The sequence below is a fragment of the Emydura macquarii genome, unplaced genomic scaffold (assembly GCF_026122565.2).
Source record: "Emydura macquarii macquarii isolate MOO-44397 ecotype Brisbane River unplaced genomic scaffold, CSIRO-AGI_Emac_v2 contig_1253, whole genome shotgun sequence".
Taxonomy (NCBI): Eukaryota; Metazoa; Chordata; order Testudines; family Chelidae; genus Emydura; species Emydura macquarii.
Genome location: NW_027131390.1, coordinates 81,550,371 through 81,570,246, shown reverse-complemented (window position 1 = coordinate 81,570,246; position 19,876 = coordinate 81,550,371). Strand labels below are relative to the sequence as shown.

The 19,876-nt window shown below is 40.0% G+C and overlaps 1 protein-coding gene across 3 annotated transcripts in view; it reads right to left on the bottom strand.

Moving 5' to 3' along the window:
* RBMS1 (RNA binding motif single stranded interacting protein 1) overlaps positions 1-19,876 on the bottom strand; it is a 185,116-nt gene that overhangs the window by 7,927 nt on the left and 157,313 nt on the right. For 2 of the 3 annotated variants that reach the window (XM_067549374.1, XM_067549376.1), the window contains exons 7-11: positions 12,013-12,128; positions 10,226-10,275; positions 10,029-10,122; positions 6,481-6,531; positions 445-555 (exon numbers count right to left, since the gene is read on the bottom strand). In XM_067549374.1, coding sequence (XP_067405475.1) covers positions 445-555; positions 6,481-6,531; positions 10,029-10,122; positions 10,226-10,275; positions 12,013-12,128 — 422 coding nt within the window. The remainder of the gene's footprint in view (positions 1-444; positions 556-6,480; positions 6,532-10,028; positions 10,123-10,225; positions 10,276-12,012; positions 12,129-19,876) is intronic. The other variant, XM_067549375.1, reaches the window with a different exon arrangement.

Genomic DNA, 19,876 nt, shown 5'->3' with positions numbered 1-19,876 from the left:
CAAACTACCATCTGGTATTCTAGATATAACACTGCATAAAATTTAACATATAGATGTAAAAAGGTTTTTAGCAGTTCAAATGTCTTCGTATCAGACAATTATATGTGAATCAAATAATTTTACTTACAACACTAAACTCTGCAGAGTAAACTCAGCACTATTGTTTCAGCTTCAAGTCCAGTTCTAGAATTAAAATTGCTTAAACTAAGCTACTTTCATCTGCTTTTGTTGTATTTGGAATGCATTTCACATTAGTACACTAGACTGTCTGATCACTCTTCTGCCCTAAAGAATTTGTATTGAAATGTGGAAACAGCCATTTACATTTTAATTTGAGGGGGAAAACACTCAATGAGCTGGTTTTCATGTAAATTGCACAGATATTGTAATCAACACACATTTTCTCTTTGTATATGCTGTGCTTTATATTAAATCGTCACATACTGTTCCAGTACTGCCTAATGAAAGGTGACTCATCTGCTGTGTCAGAGGGCTTATCATCGATGCAGGCTGTAGTGACATGGTGTGGTCCATGGAGGGAGTCAATACAGCACCCTACAGGAGAGAAAAAAGTTTAAGAAAGAGACAGTCCAGATTTTAATTACACTTCTCTTTTGGCTCAGGCATGTAAACATGGGTTTTAATTGCAAGAGTGTATACCAGAAAGATTTTCTCTAACCCACAACAATGAGTCTGGATACCAGCTAGTCTCAGAGATCCTAGGGACTTTACTTCATTTTATAGTTAACTACCTGATTTACACATACACCAATCTGCATTTGTAAACTGAGTAATTTCTTAACTACCTAACAAAAGTGCAAGTTTATTTTGCAGTACAATGGATAGATTTGCAAATATTTCATGTGCCACTGTCTGACAGAGAGAATATTGGCCTCAGCAACAACAAATGATGCACTCCCTCAACTGACTGCGCAAGTTTCATACCCTATACCTTTTAATCAGGGAAGTGACAGTTTCACTTGGCCACGAGTGCCAGAGGGCTATGTTGGCAAAACACTGTAAGTACCATTTCTTCTGTAGAAAGTCTATCTACCATGATGGAATTACCACATTTGTGTCACATCTCTCCATCGTCATATGCACAGTGGACATAGTTTTTAAGCACCTGAAGCTGCCAAATGTTCAGTTGCTGTACAGGTGCTTGCAAAGCCCTTAAGAATGCATGAAGGTTAATTTAGATGCATCAGTACAGACAGGGCTTATTTACACATTAAGGTGTTGTATGTTTTATATGCAGGTGAGTGACTGAAAATTGGGTTAGCTGAAAATTAATAGGAATAATTACAGCATACTGAAAGTCCATGTTTTTGAATGAATAATTTATTCCTTTTACAGCAGGTCTTTTTTTTTTTGTAAAGTACTGAGTGTAGTTAGAAGAAAAACCATGTGATCAGTGTAGATGAAATGAGTCACAGGCACAAACACTGCAAGAATTTCCTGTTCTGCAGACTGCAAGCTTTTCTGCAAAGCAAATGAATGAGAGAATACAAGTTTCCGCACAGGCCGAAGACCAAAACTGAGAAATCAGGAATCTAGATCTTTCATTTCACCTATATAATAACTAGAATTAAACACCTGTAAATGGAATATCCCTAATAGCATGATAACCCATTAATCCCATTAACCCACAGCATAATTTACAGGCTTTCTTCCTTGTTTATAATTTCAGAACTCTATACTGAGTAAGGGTGTAAATAATATCAATCACGTCCATTTCTCCATAAATGACACACTCGGAAAAATATTTATCAGCTGTGCATGTTGAAAGGATGTAAGTGTTCAAAACCAACTTTTTTGCTTGCACATCCAGAAAGCACTTTGCCAAAAAGACTTTAATTAACCTCCTTATGCAGGCTGAAAAATGTATGTCAAGGCAATTTCCTTGCTAGATTTGAAAATATACTTGTTTGTCAGCCATGGCACTGCATATATTAAAGCATGAGTCTTTATATATAATGTCAGTACCAATGAACTCAGTCACTTTGATGTGCAATGGTACTGATGAGGGGGGAAATATAATGGGCAGATTATATATAAAGAATACATGACTGTGTGATGTAAAAATATCATAGCCATGAATGTGGGGTGACCTGAATTATTCATGAGTGGGGAAGCCAACTCAGTGAGTGCCCATAAACCTGTTTATATCACACCATATATTTTGCTTCTGTAAAATAGGTGGCCTGAATTATTTTAGATCTGCTCTAAAGCATTTTTAAAATTGGTTCTGCAATTTATCACAAGGATATTATCACCATAAGGGATATGTCACTATATATATATGTTTGTAAAGTGTTCTGTCTCTCAGCAACCTATAAAAAGGATGTACTTATCCCTCAGGAAATAGCACTGAGGATAAATATAGTTATCCTCATCAACTTGCCTTCCTGAACACACCACCTGTGTCCCTTTCCTTCCTATCTTTCCCTCTTCAAAATGACAAAAGAATGTGAGAATGACTCTGTAGTCTTCTAGTGGTTAGGGCACTCACTTGAGAGATTCTAGTTCTCTCTCCTTATCAGTTGGGAGTGGAGAGGAATTGAACAAGTCTTCCACATCCCAGGTGAGTTTCCTAACCACTAGGCTGAGGTTAGGTTAGGCCTGAGGAAGCAGTGCACATGCCCAGAGACAAAAACATAAGCACATGACCGAGTCCAGTTCCAACTGATCACCTCCTCTCCCCTCCTTCTTAGCAGACCGTGTCCCATGGTGGAATCACCAAAATCCAGAACAAGTTATGGGAAGGGGAGGTTACTTACCTTGTACAAAAACTGGAATTCTTTGAGATGTTTTGCCCCTATCAGTGCTCCACTTCAGGATGTGTGCACAACCATGCACTCTTGATTAGATTTTATCAGCAGTACCCTGGCTCCAGACCTGCCCCTTATGCATCCTTGCACTCCAGTGTGAGGATATACGTGAGAGTGGACCTACCACTGCTTCAGTTCCTTCTCAACCCCAAAATTCAAGAATGATTCCAGAGCAGAGGGGAAGGAGGGCAGGTAATATATCAGCTCTGAAAGCATGCACAAGAAAACTGTGCTGGGAAAAAGTATGCATTGATGACAGGTGGCAGATTTGCAAATGTCCAAGATGTGTCCCTTCTTCAGTAAGGCTACAGAGGTATGCTGCAGTCTGGTGGAATGAGCAATCACTTTAAGAGTTGGATGCACCCCCCCAAGGCTTCGTAACAGATTAATATGCATCCTGACAGCCACTTAGGCCATGTCTATACTGACGGCAGCAAATTTGCCGCTGCCAGATCCATCTTTCTGGATCGATTGAGCAGGTCTACTCTGACCGCTCAATCGATCAGGAAGTCGACTGAGTAAAACCACCCCGTCAAGTAGCGTAGCGCTGCGTCAACGGGAATGCTGTTCCCGTTGGCGCAGTGCAGTGTAGACAGCACGCAGAAGGGAAGCACAGCAGTTGACGTGAGTTACGCAAGCTACTCTGCATAGTTTGCCTAACTCCCGTTGACTGCCACTGAATTGCCAGGTGAGTGTGGACCAGGTCTTAGACAGTCTTTGGATGGAGATCGGGTGGCCTTTCATTCATTCCGTGATGGATATGAAAAGTCTAGGAGAAGCCCTAGGTCTTAGTCGTGTAAGAAGCAAAATAAAAAGCAAGAGCTCTTATGTCTAGTGTATGGAGACTAGCTCCTTCTCTCGAAGAGTGAGACTTGGGGTAAAACACTGGAAGATGAATGTCCTAATTAACATGGAACTCTAAAGAATACCTTAGGAAGGAAATGGGGGTGGGGGAAATAATGTCAGCTTGTTACAATAAAACTCTGTTTCTGGTGGGTCAGCCATAAGGGCCCCTAGCTCTTCTACCCTCTTGGCCGAGGAGATGGCTATAAGGAATGAGGTCTTGAGAGATAGATGAAGGAGGCAAATGGAGTTTTCTCAGCATACTGAGAACTAAGTTGAGGTCCCATGGAGGAGCTAGTTCCCGGACAATAAGAAAAAGGTTAAACAGGCCTTTAATGAACCTTGCAGTGGATGGGTGAGCAAAGACTGAAAACATCTCAATGTGGGGGTGAAAGGCTGTAAGGGCAGTTAGCGGAATCTTATCTGAACTCATGATTTTCAAATTTAGCAGGTAATTGAGAATATTGAAAAGGCGAGACTTGAGAGGCAGTACCAGATCTGAAAATGTTCTCAGATTTGCAGGTAGGATTTTCTGTAGTGGGTTTTCTACTACTGAGCTGTACTGTCTGTACCTCAGAAGAACTGTCCTGTTCTATGCCCCAGAGAGCCATCTAGTAGCCAGAGCCTGAAATGAAGCACAAGAGGCTGGGGTGAGTTGATTCCCTGACAAAGGAAGGCAGAGAGATGGATGTAGAGACTGTCAGAGGAGCTCTGGGTACCATATTTGAATTACCACAATTGTGCTATGAGGATAGCCACTGATCTCCCCTGATTCAGCTTGTTCAGGAGTTTAAAGAGTAATGGCACTGGGGATAAGCACAGAGGAATGCACTAAACCAAAGGATACTGAAAGCATCTCCTTGTGAGTTGCGACAATGTCCTCTTGAATAGAGCCATCGGCACTTTGCGTTGGATGGCATTGTGAAGAGATCTATCTCCAGAAGACCCCAGATAAGGCAAATAATCTGGAATGCTACATCACTGAGCTCCCACTCATGGTTGTGGCAGAAAACCCTGCTCAGAGAGTCCGCTACTGTGTTCTATAGCCCCAGTCAATAAACTGCTGCCATCTCTATGTGCTAAGATATGCACCAGTTACGTAGTTTTATGGATTATGTGCACAAGAACTGGGATCTTGCTCCTTCTTTATGATTTATTTACATTGCTGTTCTGTTGTCCAGCATCACTCCAAGCAGTTCCTGATATAGGGTAGGAAGTGAGGGCAAGCAAAACGTACTATCTCGAGTTCTATAATGTTGATATGAAGAAAGGCCTCCTGGGGGATCCATGAGCGCTGAGCTATGAAGTCCTGAAAGTGAGCACCCCTCCACAGAGAGAGGTTTAGGAGCCCCGTGGATAGCTGGAGACCACAATGATATCAGAGGTCAAGTTGTCATGGAAGGGTAAGTAGACTCTGGAAGGCAAACTGGTGCTGGAGGGAAATCCTTGCTGGTACCTCTCAAATGAGAGGATTCATGTTCTTCCAGGTACTGGGGAGTTTGGATAGTGTTCCTTGGGAGTCTGCATGTTGGGAAATACCAGAGACGATATTGAAGGATGGTCCATGCGTTTTCCACCATAAGCTGAGGAAAACGGTACCAAGGAGTTAGACACCTTGATGTTAGAGAAATACTTATGCTTCAGAGGCACTGAGTCCAGTACTTGAAGCCACTTAGGGTGATCACTAGCAAGTGTGAAAAAACAGGACAGGAGGTTGGGGGGAGGAGAGAGCTAATAGGCACCCATATAAGAAAAAGCCCCAAATATCAGGACTGTCCCTATAAAATTGGGACATCTGGTCACCCTAATGCCACTTGAGGTTGCTTGCTAGACAGTTTATCAGTACTCAGTGAGGTCTTCTGAGCCAATGCCAGGGTCTCAGTACTGGAGGGAGTAGAAACCTCAGCAGTACCCATATTGGGATGTGAGGACTCATTAATACAAGTTTGAGAGGGTGACTTTTCCCTCTTCTTGGTTTCTTGTTCTGGAGAAAAGGGTCTTTTTCTTTTTTGGTATTTTGGAAGAACCTGAAGAGCCCCCCCCGTCTTTGCTTACCAGAACAGAAACAGTCACCAGGGTGCTCTGAGCAGCTGAAGGTGATGTACAGGGGCTGAGGGGTGGATTTTGAGCCCACAAGTCTCAGAGAACATTCTATAAGAAGGAGTTTTAGTTCATCCTCCCTCAGGTTTTTTTTTTATCTGCTTTTTGAATCCAGTGCAGATTTTACACTTGAAGGGGATCTGGAGTCTCCCCAAGGCAGCAGAGATAGCTAGAATATGTGTCGCTACAGGGCAAAGATCTGTGGCAAGTCAGACAGGGTTTGACGCCTGTAGTCTTGGGCACAACCCAAGGAAAGGCTGCAGAAGAGAGAGCCAAGATGGAATATGGCCTGAAATCAGGGAGTGGGGAATCCCTCAAAGCACGAATTGTACTAAGCAAATGAAAAATAAAAAGTTAGCAAGCTGCACAGCTCGCTAAGTGGGCACAGCAACATTCCATCTTGAGATGCAGGTAACTGAGAAGGAACTGAAGTTGCAATGGGTCTGGTCTTCCCTATATATCCTTGCACAGAGCATGAGGCATGTGTAGGGTGCAGGCGTGGACCCACAGGCACTGCTGGCAAAATATCCGCGCAAGAATGTATGGGTGTGTGCACATCCTGATGTGGAGCACTCATAGGGACAATTACTTGAAGAAGAACTGATCTACTTCCTACAGTTTGAGATCTTCAGAAAACTGCAAAGTGTTTTCTATTTACACAAACACTAAAAGAGTGACAGTGGGAGAAGGAAGCACAAAAACTTACAGGGTGCTGCATTATATATGGTTGAGGTTGCATCCAAGAAGGACTCTGAACCTAGAAAAAAATAAGATTTTATTTTCATCACACTATATTTCTTGAATGCACCCATTTTAAATATTATGATTATTTTATCAGTCATAAAGTAAAAAGCCTTCCCTTGTTCATCTGCTTATGTAAATCAGTCTTCATCTGATGTGGACTAGGAAACACTGATTCCTATTAAAAATCCTATTTACAAACCGTAGCTCTATACAAAGGAGTAAAACAACAGCCTAATGGGAAGGCAAGACATGGACATAACATACCATGTGCAACTCTCAAAACAGTACATTTTATTCACTTTAATCTAATTTTTAGTACGGGTCTTAGAAACTCCATGGAATAGTCTGTAAAGATCCCAGTGGACAGAGATATTTAGCTTCCAGTCATGTTGAAGTGTGAAATAGCTATGTGTCCTTGGAAATCCCAATAGGAAAAGTAGCCAGAAAGAGTCTCAGGAAACACATGATTGTTTGCTCCGAGTTTACTCTCCAGTAGAGTTGGAATGAAAGGACTGGCTAGTCTAACAGTAGTTTCTGCTCAGTTTGCAATGGGAAAATACCAGTAATTCTGCTTCAGCCTGTTACACAGACAAGAATAAGGATTAGCAAACTTGGGTTTCTCCTGATAGGCCAACAGAATTTGGCATTCTCAAAGAACAGGAAGATAGAGTGAGTTTCTGATAAGCACTCTCTCCTCAACGGTAAGCAGCTCTTTGATTTTTCAGAGAAACTGAGACTGACTTTGTCTGAGACTTTCTGAATTGAAGCAGGGTAACTTTAAAAGATTCTTGTAGCTACAGTTATAGTTAGTCTGCTAATTTTAGTTGAAAGAGGCTGGTTTAAAAGGCCATCAAGTACTCTTGCTTCTACAAAAGACTTTGCTGTGAGAGAAGTGAAGGCAGGCTAGAAACACGGAAGCGTCACATCTCCAACCAAAAAACTATGCACAGGGTAAGGAAGGTTTCAGATATTTTCTGTGCACCCAAAACAGGTTAATTAGTGCTGCTGAAGATTTAAGGGCCACAAGGTGCCTGAATCATCTCACATGGAACCCTGTGTGGAGCAGAAGCAGTTAGACTTTGTTGTGAATTGAGGTGACTGTCTGCAGGATCAATATTTCCTGCCCTTCTTTCTCTGTTTATTTTCCTTTTGAGTCACATTGAATAACTCTCTTCCTCTTCAATCACTGAAGAGCAGGAGTGAGGACTCGGGAATTCAAGAACCCAGAATTCTTAATGTCAAAACCGTTGGTGCAATTTGACTGGTGCTTTGACTGACCTACTTTGCTGATTCCTGATTTTTGTCTGGGTGTATCAGAGTTGCACAAAGAGTACAAACACACACTAACCAAACTTTATGAAATCTGCTTCAGTAAATCTAAATCTAAGAACAGGTTTTATTGCACCTCAAGGAAAAACAGTCTCATTTTCATGATGCACTTTCTGGTTGTGTAAGTGATAGGATGTTGTATGTTCAGCAAGTATGGATCTGTAATTAAGATGTGACTAATACACATATTATGAAACTCTTTTAGCCAGAAAAGAATTGCTTCCTTCTATACAGAATTTTTCTTTCATTTTCATTTCTAATGAAAAGGATGCAACCACTTCAAATAGTACAGTATAAACAGTGTTTAAACTGTTCCATTCTCTAAAACCTGAGCCTTGTGTCACATGTCGAAAAATACTGCTGGTAATGGATATTTGGAAACATGCAATACCATATGCTGCACATTTGAATGGGAAATAGCCTAGAAAGCCTGCATTTTATTCACAAGAAACTTCTCAGTGTTTCCATGCCAAACTCCAGTTTTCATATGCAACAAACAAAAGAATCTGAGAGATTTCCTGACGGACAGAGAGAGTCTAACGAAGATTCACTTTGTGTTTTTAACATGGAATAAAAACTAAAATCACTGGGATTTTACAGGGCAGAGGAGAGGTAGGGTGGAAGCTTATAATAATTCTTGGGATTTACTGAAGAATATCAAGGCAGTACCATAACGGCCTCTTCAGGCTGACCAAATTTCAATAGGTAATGGAAGCACAGATTAACAAGACTAATTTTCTTTCACTTCCCTCATCTGGGGCTTCTGAACCATATGGAAGTTTCTACAAGGGGATAATATAGGCCTTAAGTGGGACTAGAGGGACACACAGGTCTCATGCTGACTCCCTGTGTGGGGTTGTATTTCACCTGTTCTGCACAAATGGTACAGTTTGGCCCTTAAACACAGTTTTATCCTAGGAAATTGGAGGTATTTGCTAAATTTAACAAAAACAAAATCTTTGGCATTGCATATGTTAGGATTTTTTACCCCCTTGGTTTAGTCTTTGATCAAATCTACGTTGCCTTTGAATCTCTCATTTATTAAGTAAAAGGCCAATAATAGCTAAATTAGAGCGACAAGATGTAATATCTTTTATTACACCAACATCTGCTGGAGAAAGAAACAAGCTTTTCAGTTTACGCAAAGCTCTTCTTCAGACCAATAAATTACCTCACCCACCTTGTTTCTCTAATATCTTGGGCCCAACACGGCAAACAGTAATAGCTAAATGTCCCTTTAAGCTGTGGTGTGGCAAGTCAGCCTTTGCCTAATGCTACTGAATTAGAAGCAGTAAATTCTGACTTTCAATAAATGGAAATACAGAAGACCAGACTGGTATTTAAAAAATGAACATTTCTCAAAGGTGTGAACTGCTTCGCCTGCATCATTTATCAGCATATTAAATTGTTTGTAAGCTTCCTGTAATGGGATGCAGAATTACTCATGCCAGTTGCTTATGCTTCAGTGCCTGCTCAAGTCAAAGGACAGACTCCTATTGACTTCAGTGTGCTTTGGATTGGCCTCCGAGATTCCGAAGTGTGCACTGAGTACTCTTAGCTTTACAGTCCTTATGATACCAAAGTAACTTCTGGTTTAAAAGGCACTTTTAGGCCACAGGAAGTTTTGCTCATATGTGAAAATATTTGTACTTGACCCCATGGCTGCCCATGATTTTCTCCAGGCCATTTGCACTCTTCTTCTAGCTTTCTGCCCTAGGATGTAGTGAGGATCTAATCTCTTCTCAGAACTCCTTATGCCTAAAGGAAGCCCAAAGAGCATGGGCAAACCTTCAATCAAAAGCCAAACCACCAAACCTAAGACAGTTTAAATAAAGGTATTCTCTTACAAATACACCACAGACCTGAAAAGGATTAAACTAACTGCCAGGGAGAACAACAGAGAACTGTATATGAAATCTGCAAGTGGCCAACAAATACCTTAGCTGTAACCACAAACCACAGCCTTTATTTTGCAAGATTCCATACATCTAATCACATTGCTGTGCTACATAAAACAAGCAGCACTTCTAAACAAGCATCCTTAACAATTCATATGGAATTTTATTGCTATTTCATTTAAGTTTAGCATTTTTGTAGAGACCCATAAAACCAGAGGTAGCTACCAATAAACAAACATCAGTCCATGTGAATCACTTCAGTGACTGAGCTCTAAGTACAAACCTGGTACGTAGAAACTGGAGAAGCAATATATGGCGTAATAGATGTTTGAGTGATCATCCTGTTTGTTGCAATACTGTATGGTGAAGGATAAAATCTACAAAATACATGAAAAATTATTAAACCCTACAAATGTAATAACTCTACGCATCTTTCATAATGCAGAAAATTCTTTTGTTTAGTGTCACCACTTGACGTACCCATTTTGTAAAGCAGCTGTAGTTGGATCGTAAGTAAGCGTCATTCCAGCCTTTAAAGGGAAAAAAATACATACATATAGATGTATATAATGGAAGAGTTAACAAAATTCTATTTTAGAAATTGTTTACATAAATCCTTCTTTAAATGTATTATTCTTTAGTGAAAATTTGATCAGTGATGTTTTATTTTTCTACACCGAGGTGAAGGTAGTACAAAAGTAATTACATAATAAAAGGAGTCACAGAACTATACTGCTGGCTCAGAATACAGAGTTTCTGTACGAAGAGAGAAATGCAGTATCTGAAAAATTGAGGAAAAGGGTTATGTAGGGGGCTGGGCACAAGCATGATTAAACTAGGGTGTTGCCTTCAATTCATTAATTATAAAAATGAATGTGGAGAACTGTTCTTCAGAAGATGTATGTGAACATTTTCATAGCTTCAAATGTTTACTCTTGCTAAAGACAGTAAAAGCCTAAGAAAGAATTATCTTGGATATGAAAATTTAAGAACGACTATGATATCAGCGTGACTGGGAAAAAACCAACACGTTGCACTGCCCTTGTTTATTTTTCTCCATATATGGTAAAACAGGTACAGTACTGTATTTCAATCCTAACTAACTTATAACATTCACACAACTTAACCCATTCCAGTGTTTAGTCATACATGACTGAAGTTATGCTTTTGGGCAGTTTTACACTGGAAGTGCATATTATGGGTAAAATCCTGCTCCCCCTGAAGACAACTGCAAAACTTCTACCGAGTTCAAGAAGAACAAGATTTCACCTTTTGTACTTACATAGGGACACAGGAGTGGAATGGGCTTCCTGAGACACCAAGCCTAGTCCCCTACTATCACAGGCAACCCTGTCATATTAATCCCATTCATAAATTTATCAAGCTCCATCCTATAACCAGTTAGACTGTTTGTCCCCACTACTCCTACTGAAAGGCTATTCAAGAATCTCCCTTCTCTGCGAGTTAGAAATCTTTTAAATTTCCAGCCTAAAATTTATTCATGGCCATTTTCTATCCCATCTGTTGTTCTTATGCCAACATTGTCCTTTAGCTTAAATAGCTCTTCTCCCTCCCTGGTGTTTAGTCCCCTGATGTATTTATAAGAGAGCAGTCATATCCCCTCTCAGCCTTCCATTTACTAGGCTAAACAACCTAAGCTCTTTTAGCCTCCTCTTGCAAGATAGGCTCTTTCTCATCCTGATTGCCCTTCCCTGCAGCTGCTCCATTTTGAACTAATCTTTCTTCAACATTGATTACCAGAATGTACACAGTATTCCAGATGAGGTCTTAGCAATATATAGTACAATGGCATTAATACTTCCCTATCTTTACTGGAAATACCTTTCCTGATATATCCTAGAATTACATTTCCCTTTTTCACAACCACATTACATAGATGGCAATCACAGGGCGATTATGAGCAAATACATTAAGTCTTTCTCCTCCTCTGTTGGTTCCAAATGATGAGCCCCAAACTTACAGCAGAAATTCTTATTAGTCCCTACGTGCACGACCATGTACTATTAAATTTCATCCATTTCTATTACTCTAATCCTCAAAGCCATCCAATTCCTCCTCTATAATATTCCAATCCTAGAAAAATAAAGATGCATTTAAATATTTTATAAAGTTACAAACTGGCATGAGAGAAAAGCTGGCGCACACTCAATATGCCAAAAGGCCAAGCCAAGAAGTCTTATGTGCCTATCATTTTCGTAAGTATTCATTATCATACACCCACATTAAAGCTTGAAGGGAGGACTTACAAGTCTCACCTCGCCTTCTCTATGCCATGCTCTCCCATTCTGTATGTATTTGTTCTGATTCTGTCTTTTTTTCTGTCCTCCATCTGCAAACTTGCACAATAAAGGTTCTGCAGGAGCTAAAGGAATAAGGAATACTTTGAATTAGGCATTTTTGTATAATATTTATTAGGCATTCCAAACACTGTATATATTTAAAATAAAATTTAATATGCATTTTACTTAATTTACTTTAAAAAAATATTTAATGTTAAAATTACAACATTAACATAGACCCTTGATAGAACATCAACTAGTGGGTAGGACTGAACACAAGAATACCTATTCCACAATACACTACACCATCAATGGTTGACGATCCAGTCTCATACAATTAAAAAAAAAAAACAACTCTTGAGGGATATGGGGACCAATCCATTTACTGCTAACCATACACACCCAAAATTGTTTAATTACTTTTCTTGTGTTTTCATAATTTGTTTAACATGTTGTAAAGGGGCTTCCTTAGTGTAAAATCTAGTCAGTTTCTAAGTCAATGGCGGTCTACATAGGCACTGTGGTGTTGCAATGTGGAACATATTGTGGTATATGTGCTTAACTATCTATAGAAGATAAACAGCTACACTGATCACACACAAATATTGTCAAATGCCTAAATGGAAAAACAAACATTTTCTCTAAGCTCTTTCAGTTATAGTCAGCATGTGTTACTTCTAACAACAGGTTAAATAAGATATAAAATGAAAATTTTAAATTGACTTGTCCCTTTAAGACAGAGATATTAACAACAAGACAGCACAAAATCCGCTGTGCCAGCCTTGCCTTGGGCAGACTATCTCGCCAAGTGTTCAACAACCACAACATCAAAACACACACTAGACTTTTAGTTTACAAAGCAGTTGTAATCCCAACTCTCCTCTACAGCTGCGAGACTTGGGTGACCTACAGAAAACACCTGAAAAACCTGGAATGCCAGCACCAGTACTTTCTCCAGAAGATCCTCAACATAAAGTGGAAGGATCATCGCACTAATGTCAGTGTCCTCATGGAGGCCAACATCTTCAGTTATCCAGCACCAATTGAGGTGAAGCAGGCACTGTGTGTGCATGCCTGATGCACACCTACCAATACAATCGCTGTACACGTAACTCACCAAAGGAGAAAGGAAACAGGGAGGCCAAAAGAAACGCTTTTAAAGACACCCTCAAGACAAACATCAAGAGGTGGTAATGACATCACACACTGGGGGACAATAACCAAAGATAAGGCTAACTGGTGAAAACTTGTCAGAGAAAGAACGACCACTTTTGAGGAAAAACGCCAGAAAAGAAAGGGCAGACAACTGTTATGCAGCAATCGTGGCCCAACCCTGCCTTCCAACACCACCTGCAACATCTGCCAATGAGTCTGCGGCTCAAGGACTCCTTGGACTTCTCAGTCACCAGAAAACCCATGTATAGTAAAACCCACAAAAGAGATCAGCCTCGACTACCGAGGGATCACCAACGTTAACAAGATAACATCGGGTATGTTATGGCTATGGACTGCAGTTTCTTCTTAGCTCTTCTAATTAGATTATTATATTTAATTTTAAAATTATGACATAGTAAGACTGTTAGCAAGACACATGACCAGGATATGTTCTACCACATATACTATATGCATTGCATTGTTCTGTGAACTAACGAAGACTGTGGCTCTAGGTCTGAGCCATACCTTTAAGGAGGTGCAGTCCAGGAAGGAGGTGGGTTAAGTGGGGGGGGTTTAGTCACTTTTGGGCTTCCTGAATTCTAGGTCCAATTCCCATTGTCAGTTATAGCAGTCCTCAGACATTTCAGTGGCTTCCCACTCTGCATGGCTAAGCCAGAATAGCCATAGCGCACTGGCACAAAATCTCCCTTTCTTAACATTGCATCTGCCCACCCTGTCATGCCACAACACTGGAGGTAGTGATGGGGGAGGCAGTGTAGAGCTGTTAACCCAACCTTATGCTACTTTGCAACTTCCCAGCTGTTTCCCCTTTACACTGCTGCTGCATAGATGGGACAGAACCCAGAACTGAAACCTGACATTCTTGACTATTTTTCCTTTATCACTGTTTGGTCAGCCTCAGAAAAATGGAACACCTTCAACTTTATGGTGTTTTCCCTTTTTTAATCTTCCATTTTTTATTTAAAAATTTAAGCAGTCATAAAGAGAAAATATAGGTGGAAAAGTTTGTATCTTACTCTTTCCCTATTATTAGCCTAATTTATCACCCTTCTGAGCACCTATCACTGATGCACAGTCTTTTCCCGCTCCACCTATAGGGCAGAAGCATTATTGTGATTTGACTCTTCACAATTCACTGCCAATAATTCCTGCTACATGAGCTGTCTAAGCTGTTTCATGACACTCCTTTATCCTTTCCCTAATAGGCAACACCCTAGTGAGACAAGGGTGGATCTAAAAATTTATAGGCTTCCAAATGTGAATTGGACATACAGGATTAGGAGACAAGAAACAAAATGGTAGCAGCACGTCTGTAACAAACTAAACCAAAATCTTTTAATATCATTAGTGCCCACATGCTGTTCATACTGTCTAAAGGTGCTAAAGCTGATTGGTTCTTCCATCTTTTGTATGACTTGTGTTTCTGAACCTTCTAACAGTGGGGACTGGATAGCTCAGAGGATTAATAACAAGGTAAAGACTTTCACCTCTACGCCATCAGTTAAAATCTGCCCCAGGCTGGTAGTGGTCAAGTCATTATCTGGGGCTGGCCTATGTGAAATGAATTGTTGATACTATTTCTGGTTCTACTGGAAAAATACCCACATCATACCTGGCATACTTCTTGGCAGTCTTTCCATGAAAGATGGTATTTCTGGACTTACAGACAAAAATACCCTCACAGGTGGTCCCTTGCAGTCAAGGCTGAATATGAGGCATGTCAATGAGGAAGCTTGCACTGCTGCTACTGCCTATATTGTATATATTCAGTAGACAAAATATAACTATTCAGTGTCTGGGTCTAGAAAACAGGAACCTTCCATGAAAACACTTAAAAATAGATCTTAAGGGAAAACTACTTACTATTTCATAGTGATAAATTAAACTAGGAAAAATTTTAGGCTGACTATATGGAAAAAAATGCTTCAAGATCTATGGAACCATAGAGTAGGAAAGTGGTGGAAGTCTCAAACAGAATGGACAAATACCGAAAAACATACTATAGGGAGCAATACTGCACTGGCAAGCAACTGGACTATAAAACCAATAGTCATTTCCATATCGAACATCTACTATTTTTAGAAGCGGCTTTTAATTTCTTATCCTTCTATATCTTTTGGGGTAAAAATATCTTATGAAGGTACTGAAGGACGTGTACCAGAAGGTCAGATTTCTATATTCTTGCTCATGTTGGATAGCATCTTACTCCACAAATAGTCCCACTGAATTACTGGGATTACTCTGAATCTGGCACTGCTTATGGTGTGTAAAGATACTGGACTCTGGCCCTAAATATTTTTAGCTCCTTGATACCAGCATTTTGATGCATCCATTGCAATGCATGTAAGCTTATGATTTAAACACAAGGAAAAATGTATGGCCCAGAAGGAGCCAGTGATCCTATGCATCTTTTAATAGGTTTTTTAATAGGTTACTTCAAACTGTGGTAATGATACAGGAAGGAGATGTATCTTCTAAAAATATACTGTAAATTTTGATGCAGTGAAGATAAATTGGCTTTGAGTCATATAAAGGTGTTACAAAATTCTTTCTATATACTTCCAACCACATGGGTATATATTATTATAGTGTTCACAGGTAGTGAACACTTAAAGCTGCATTATTCTTTCTTTATAACCCTCTACTTTGAGCTGTGCAAAACTTTCACAAAAGGTTCCTTTGGAAATTACGTTTTCCACCTGTGTTCTTAGACCAAAAGTGACTTATTTTGTATTGTCAAAACAAAATCTGCTCAAACATTTCAATAAACAGAGCATGAAAATAATTCTACTTTCTGTTGTAAAAATAAATAAGGCTCCTTGTGCATGGATAGCCTAAAACAACTAAACATTAAAAGATGAAACTTCCTGCATAGCTCAATGGAAACAGTCTCCTGGCAAATTTAAGGAAAAACATTAAACAAAAAAGTATAAAAGATTGAAATTATGCATTGGACTCTCAATGTCCAAAAGCCATGGCAAAAAGCAAAACAAAACACAACACAACCCACATTCACCTGCAACTTGCCCAAAAATTGTGCCCCAATCCTTTTGGACACAGACCTGGCCATGGTAATCCATGGGTTTTAGACTTCCAAGCCTGATTATTGCTACTCGTTCCTAGAAATGAAGCCACTGCAAGTTCCAACTGGTATAAAATGCAGCAGCCTATATGCTTAACTCCACAGACTGCTGTAGAACACCACATAATGCTCTGCTTTTTGCATTGAATCCCCAGTTCAATTGGACTGATACAGTCCAATTCAAGTTCTCCATCCAGAGCCTCCATAACTATAATCTGTTTGACCGTAACTATAGCTCCCCCTCTGCAATCATGACCTCCCATAAGAGCTATGTTCATTACAACTATGAACCAGTCAGCCTCCAGGGGGAGGTTCATGAATGTAGAAGACAACTTACACAGAAGCTGATCCTACACTATGGAACTCACTCCTGAAACATGTAAGAATGATCCTGGGCTTTGCTGCATTCAGAACTTTAAAAAATAAAATAAAGTCTAATTTCTGCAACATACATTTCCTTCAATACATTTTTCCACAAATACCCAACACATTTCTCTTGCACATACAGACATAAAAAAACCAAGTACCTGCTAGTCAAGCTATTCTTCCATCAGGTTGGGAAGGAAGAAAGATATATTGTTATTTCTATTTTTTAATAGTTGGAAAGTGCTCAGGTACCTATGGTGATGGGGATCATTTAATTTACCTAGAGAGACATTAGACAGATTTGTAGAATAGAAATTGTCATTATATTGTGGGATTTTCAGAAGCACCTAAGTAACTTAGAAACACATTGACTTCCAATTGAATTTGTGCTCCGAAGTCACTGAAGTGCTTTTGAAAATACCATCCTATATGACTAGATGTAACAAACAACTGTAGTGTTACATACTTTGTGCTATTACATTGAGGTGTTCTTTATCAGTATGTACTTTTCCTTAGTTAAACTAGGAGAGTGATTGATTAGTGGTTCATGCTGAGCTCCTGCACCTCCCATCAAGTCTTTTTCATCCTACCGTAATTTTTTTTCCCTCTCCACCCCTTAAAAAAGAAAAAAATACAGGACTGCAATGTTTACGCAGGCAATTCAAATGCTAGGTTTTCTACAGGAATGTAAATACTTCTGTTGCATATATGGTACATGTATATACAATAGCAGTGTGTGGTTACTTCTTAAATGTGTACCTTCATATAGTCTGAACTGAGCTGTCAACTGTTTACAATAAAATATACAATGGCAAAATTAATGTTACTGTGGCATTACTTTACTTCTGAATGCTCATTTTCTCAACATTACAGTTGCATTAACTTTTGCATTTAAAATCTAGAAAACTTAACAAGTTGGTTTTAAAATACTATTTATTTCAACAGTTTGCTTAAATGCTGCATATTTTAGTAAATTTTCACAGCATATTGCACCAATGAATTCTGACATAAAAACATCACTACAATGATGTAGCAAATCCATACAGCTAGGTACTTTTGCCAAAAACTGAATTTTTTTTTTTTTTTGACTAAATCATGTCCGTCTAGTGCAGGCCCAAAATTATAACAAATATCAGTAGCTTTATTTTTATTTTTTAAGAGAGAAACATGTCCGCTGTCAACAAATTAATTCTCATTTTGTTGAATATAAAGCTCAAGGGCCAAGGGTCATATCCCCTATTCGTCTAGTAGTGCCAGAGTAGCACATTTTGAGTTGTCACAATTAACTTCTCTCTCTCGCCAATTACTGTTCCTTAAAATTAAACAGCAGGCACAAGATGACAGAATGAAGATAAAAATAAAACTTTATCCTAGATTTAACATTTTATTCTAGACTTAATGGGTGAAATCCTGGCCCCACTGACTTCAGAGGGGCCAAGTTTTTACCCAATAACTCGAAGACATACAGTAACTGTGGTTCTTTCAAAGGTGTCATCCGCATGCATCCCCCTTCTGGTACACACATGCTCCATGTACACAAGATCATAATCTTTTTGAATAGTGCTGTCTGCTGGGATTGCATCTGCCCTATGTGGCTGAGGGCATAAAGAGTGGGTCAGCTGCAACCTCCCATCAGTTCTTTCACTAAAGCAGAGTCCATCTGATCTAGGACTCAGTAGTATCAGGGAAGGAAGGCAGTTCATGGAATACATGTGGAAAGCAGAGTCACTAAAGGGTGAATAACCAATCTTTCTTTTTCAAGTGACTGTTCTGGACATAGATTCCATTTCTGGTGACTCACAAGCAGTGAGCTCACTTCCTGGAGTTCTATCAAAGAGGAGTGCTAAGTGCAGCTGTGAACAGAACTCCAAGTAGCCCGGGTAGATCTGAATCCCTTGTCTCCTTAGGTGAGCTGTCACAACCACCAACCTCTTGCTGAATACTCTCAAAGCCATGGAGAGTCTGAAGGGAAGCACCTTGTGTTAAGACATTCCCAACAGGAACCTGAGGTATTTCCTGTGAGACAGATGAACAGTAATGTGGAAAAAGACATGCATGTCAAAAGACATGAATCAATGTTGTGGATCTAAGGCAGGAATTATAGAAGCTAATGTCACCATCCTGAACTTGAAATGACTGACGAATTAGAGTTGAAGGTCCAGAGCGGGGCATCACAACACACACTTTTCTTTTTGGGGATCAGGGAGGGGGGGGGAAAAAAAGTAAAACTCTCTGCCCTGGAACTCCATGATCACTTCTACAGCTCCGAATTGCAGAAGGGAGTCCACTTGCTTTCTTAGCAACATCTCATGATACAGGTCCCTGAAGAGTGTTGGGAAAAGGAAGAGAGAGGGACTGGAACTGGATGGAGTACCTATTGCCCGCTGTTTCCAGCTAGTCCATGGTTATCCAGTTTTCAGGCCTCCCAAAAATAATTCCTAAACAGGGATGGGAGGGGGGGAGAGGAGAGGGAACAGGAGGAGAGAAAGGTAGATCCTGTGGTCTAAACAACTCTTGATCACACTAGAACAACCGGTAGAAGGTCGATGCAGTACATGTGGGGGAGGAGGAAGGGACAGAAGGTCTCTTCCTCTGAAACCTCAGCCTCTTCCTCAGAGGCTTGGATGATCTTTGCTAGCTGCAGTAGTATGAAGAAGGTTGTCTCTGTTTGATAGTTCTGAAGCCTATATTGTTTCCTCCTGGGCACTGGGATGTACATCCCCAGAAAGCATATGGTGGCCCATGAGTCATTTCATATGTCCAGGGCTTTGTCAGGAAAAAGAGATCACAGCCTTCAAAGGGTTAATCTTTGATGGTCATTTGGACTCCTTTCGGTATTCCAGAGGATTATTACCAGGAGTCCCTGTGCATTGTTATTGCTGTGGTCATACCACGAGCTGTCGTGTCTGTGGCATTAGTGGCCTGTAACAAGATCTGTGCAACCAGTTGCCCCTCTAACACCAGGGATTTAAGCTCCTTTCTGTTTTCCTGCAGGAGCATTTGAAATCCACAGCGAAAGTTGATCCCAGTTCAGAAAGGTATATGTAGCCATGAGTGCTTGGTAATTTAATATGGGTATCTCTAAACTGGCTGAGGAGTATTTCTTATGCCCAAAGAGATCCAGCTTTTTTGGGTCCTTGTCCCAACGTGTTGCCTTAAGTGGTTCCTGCTGTTTAGACCTCTCTTGCAGGCAGCCAAGGAGCCAGG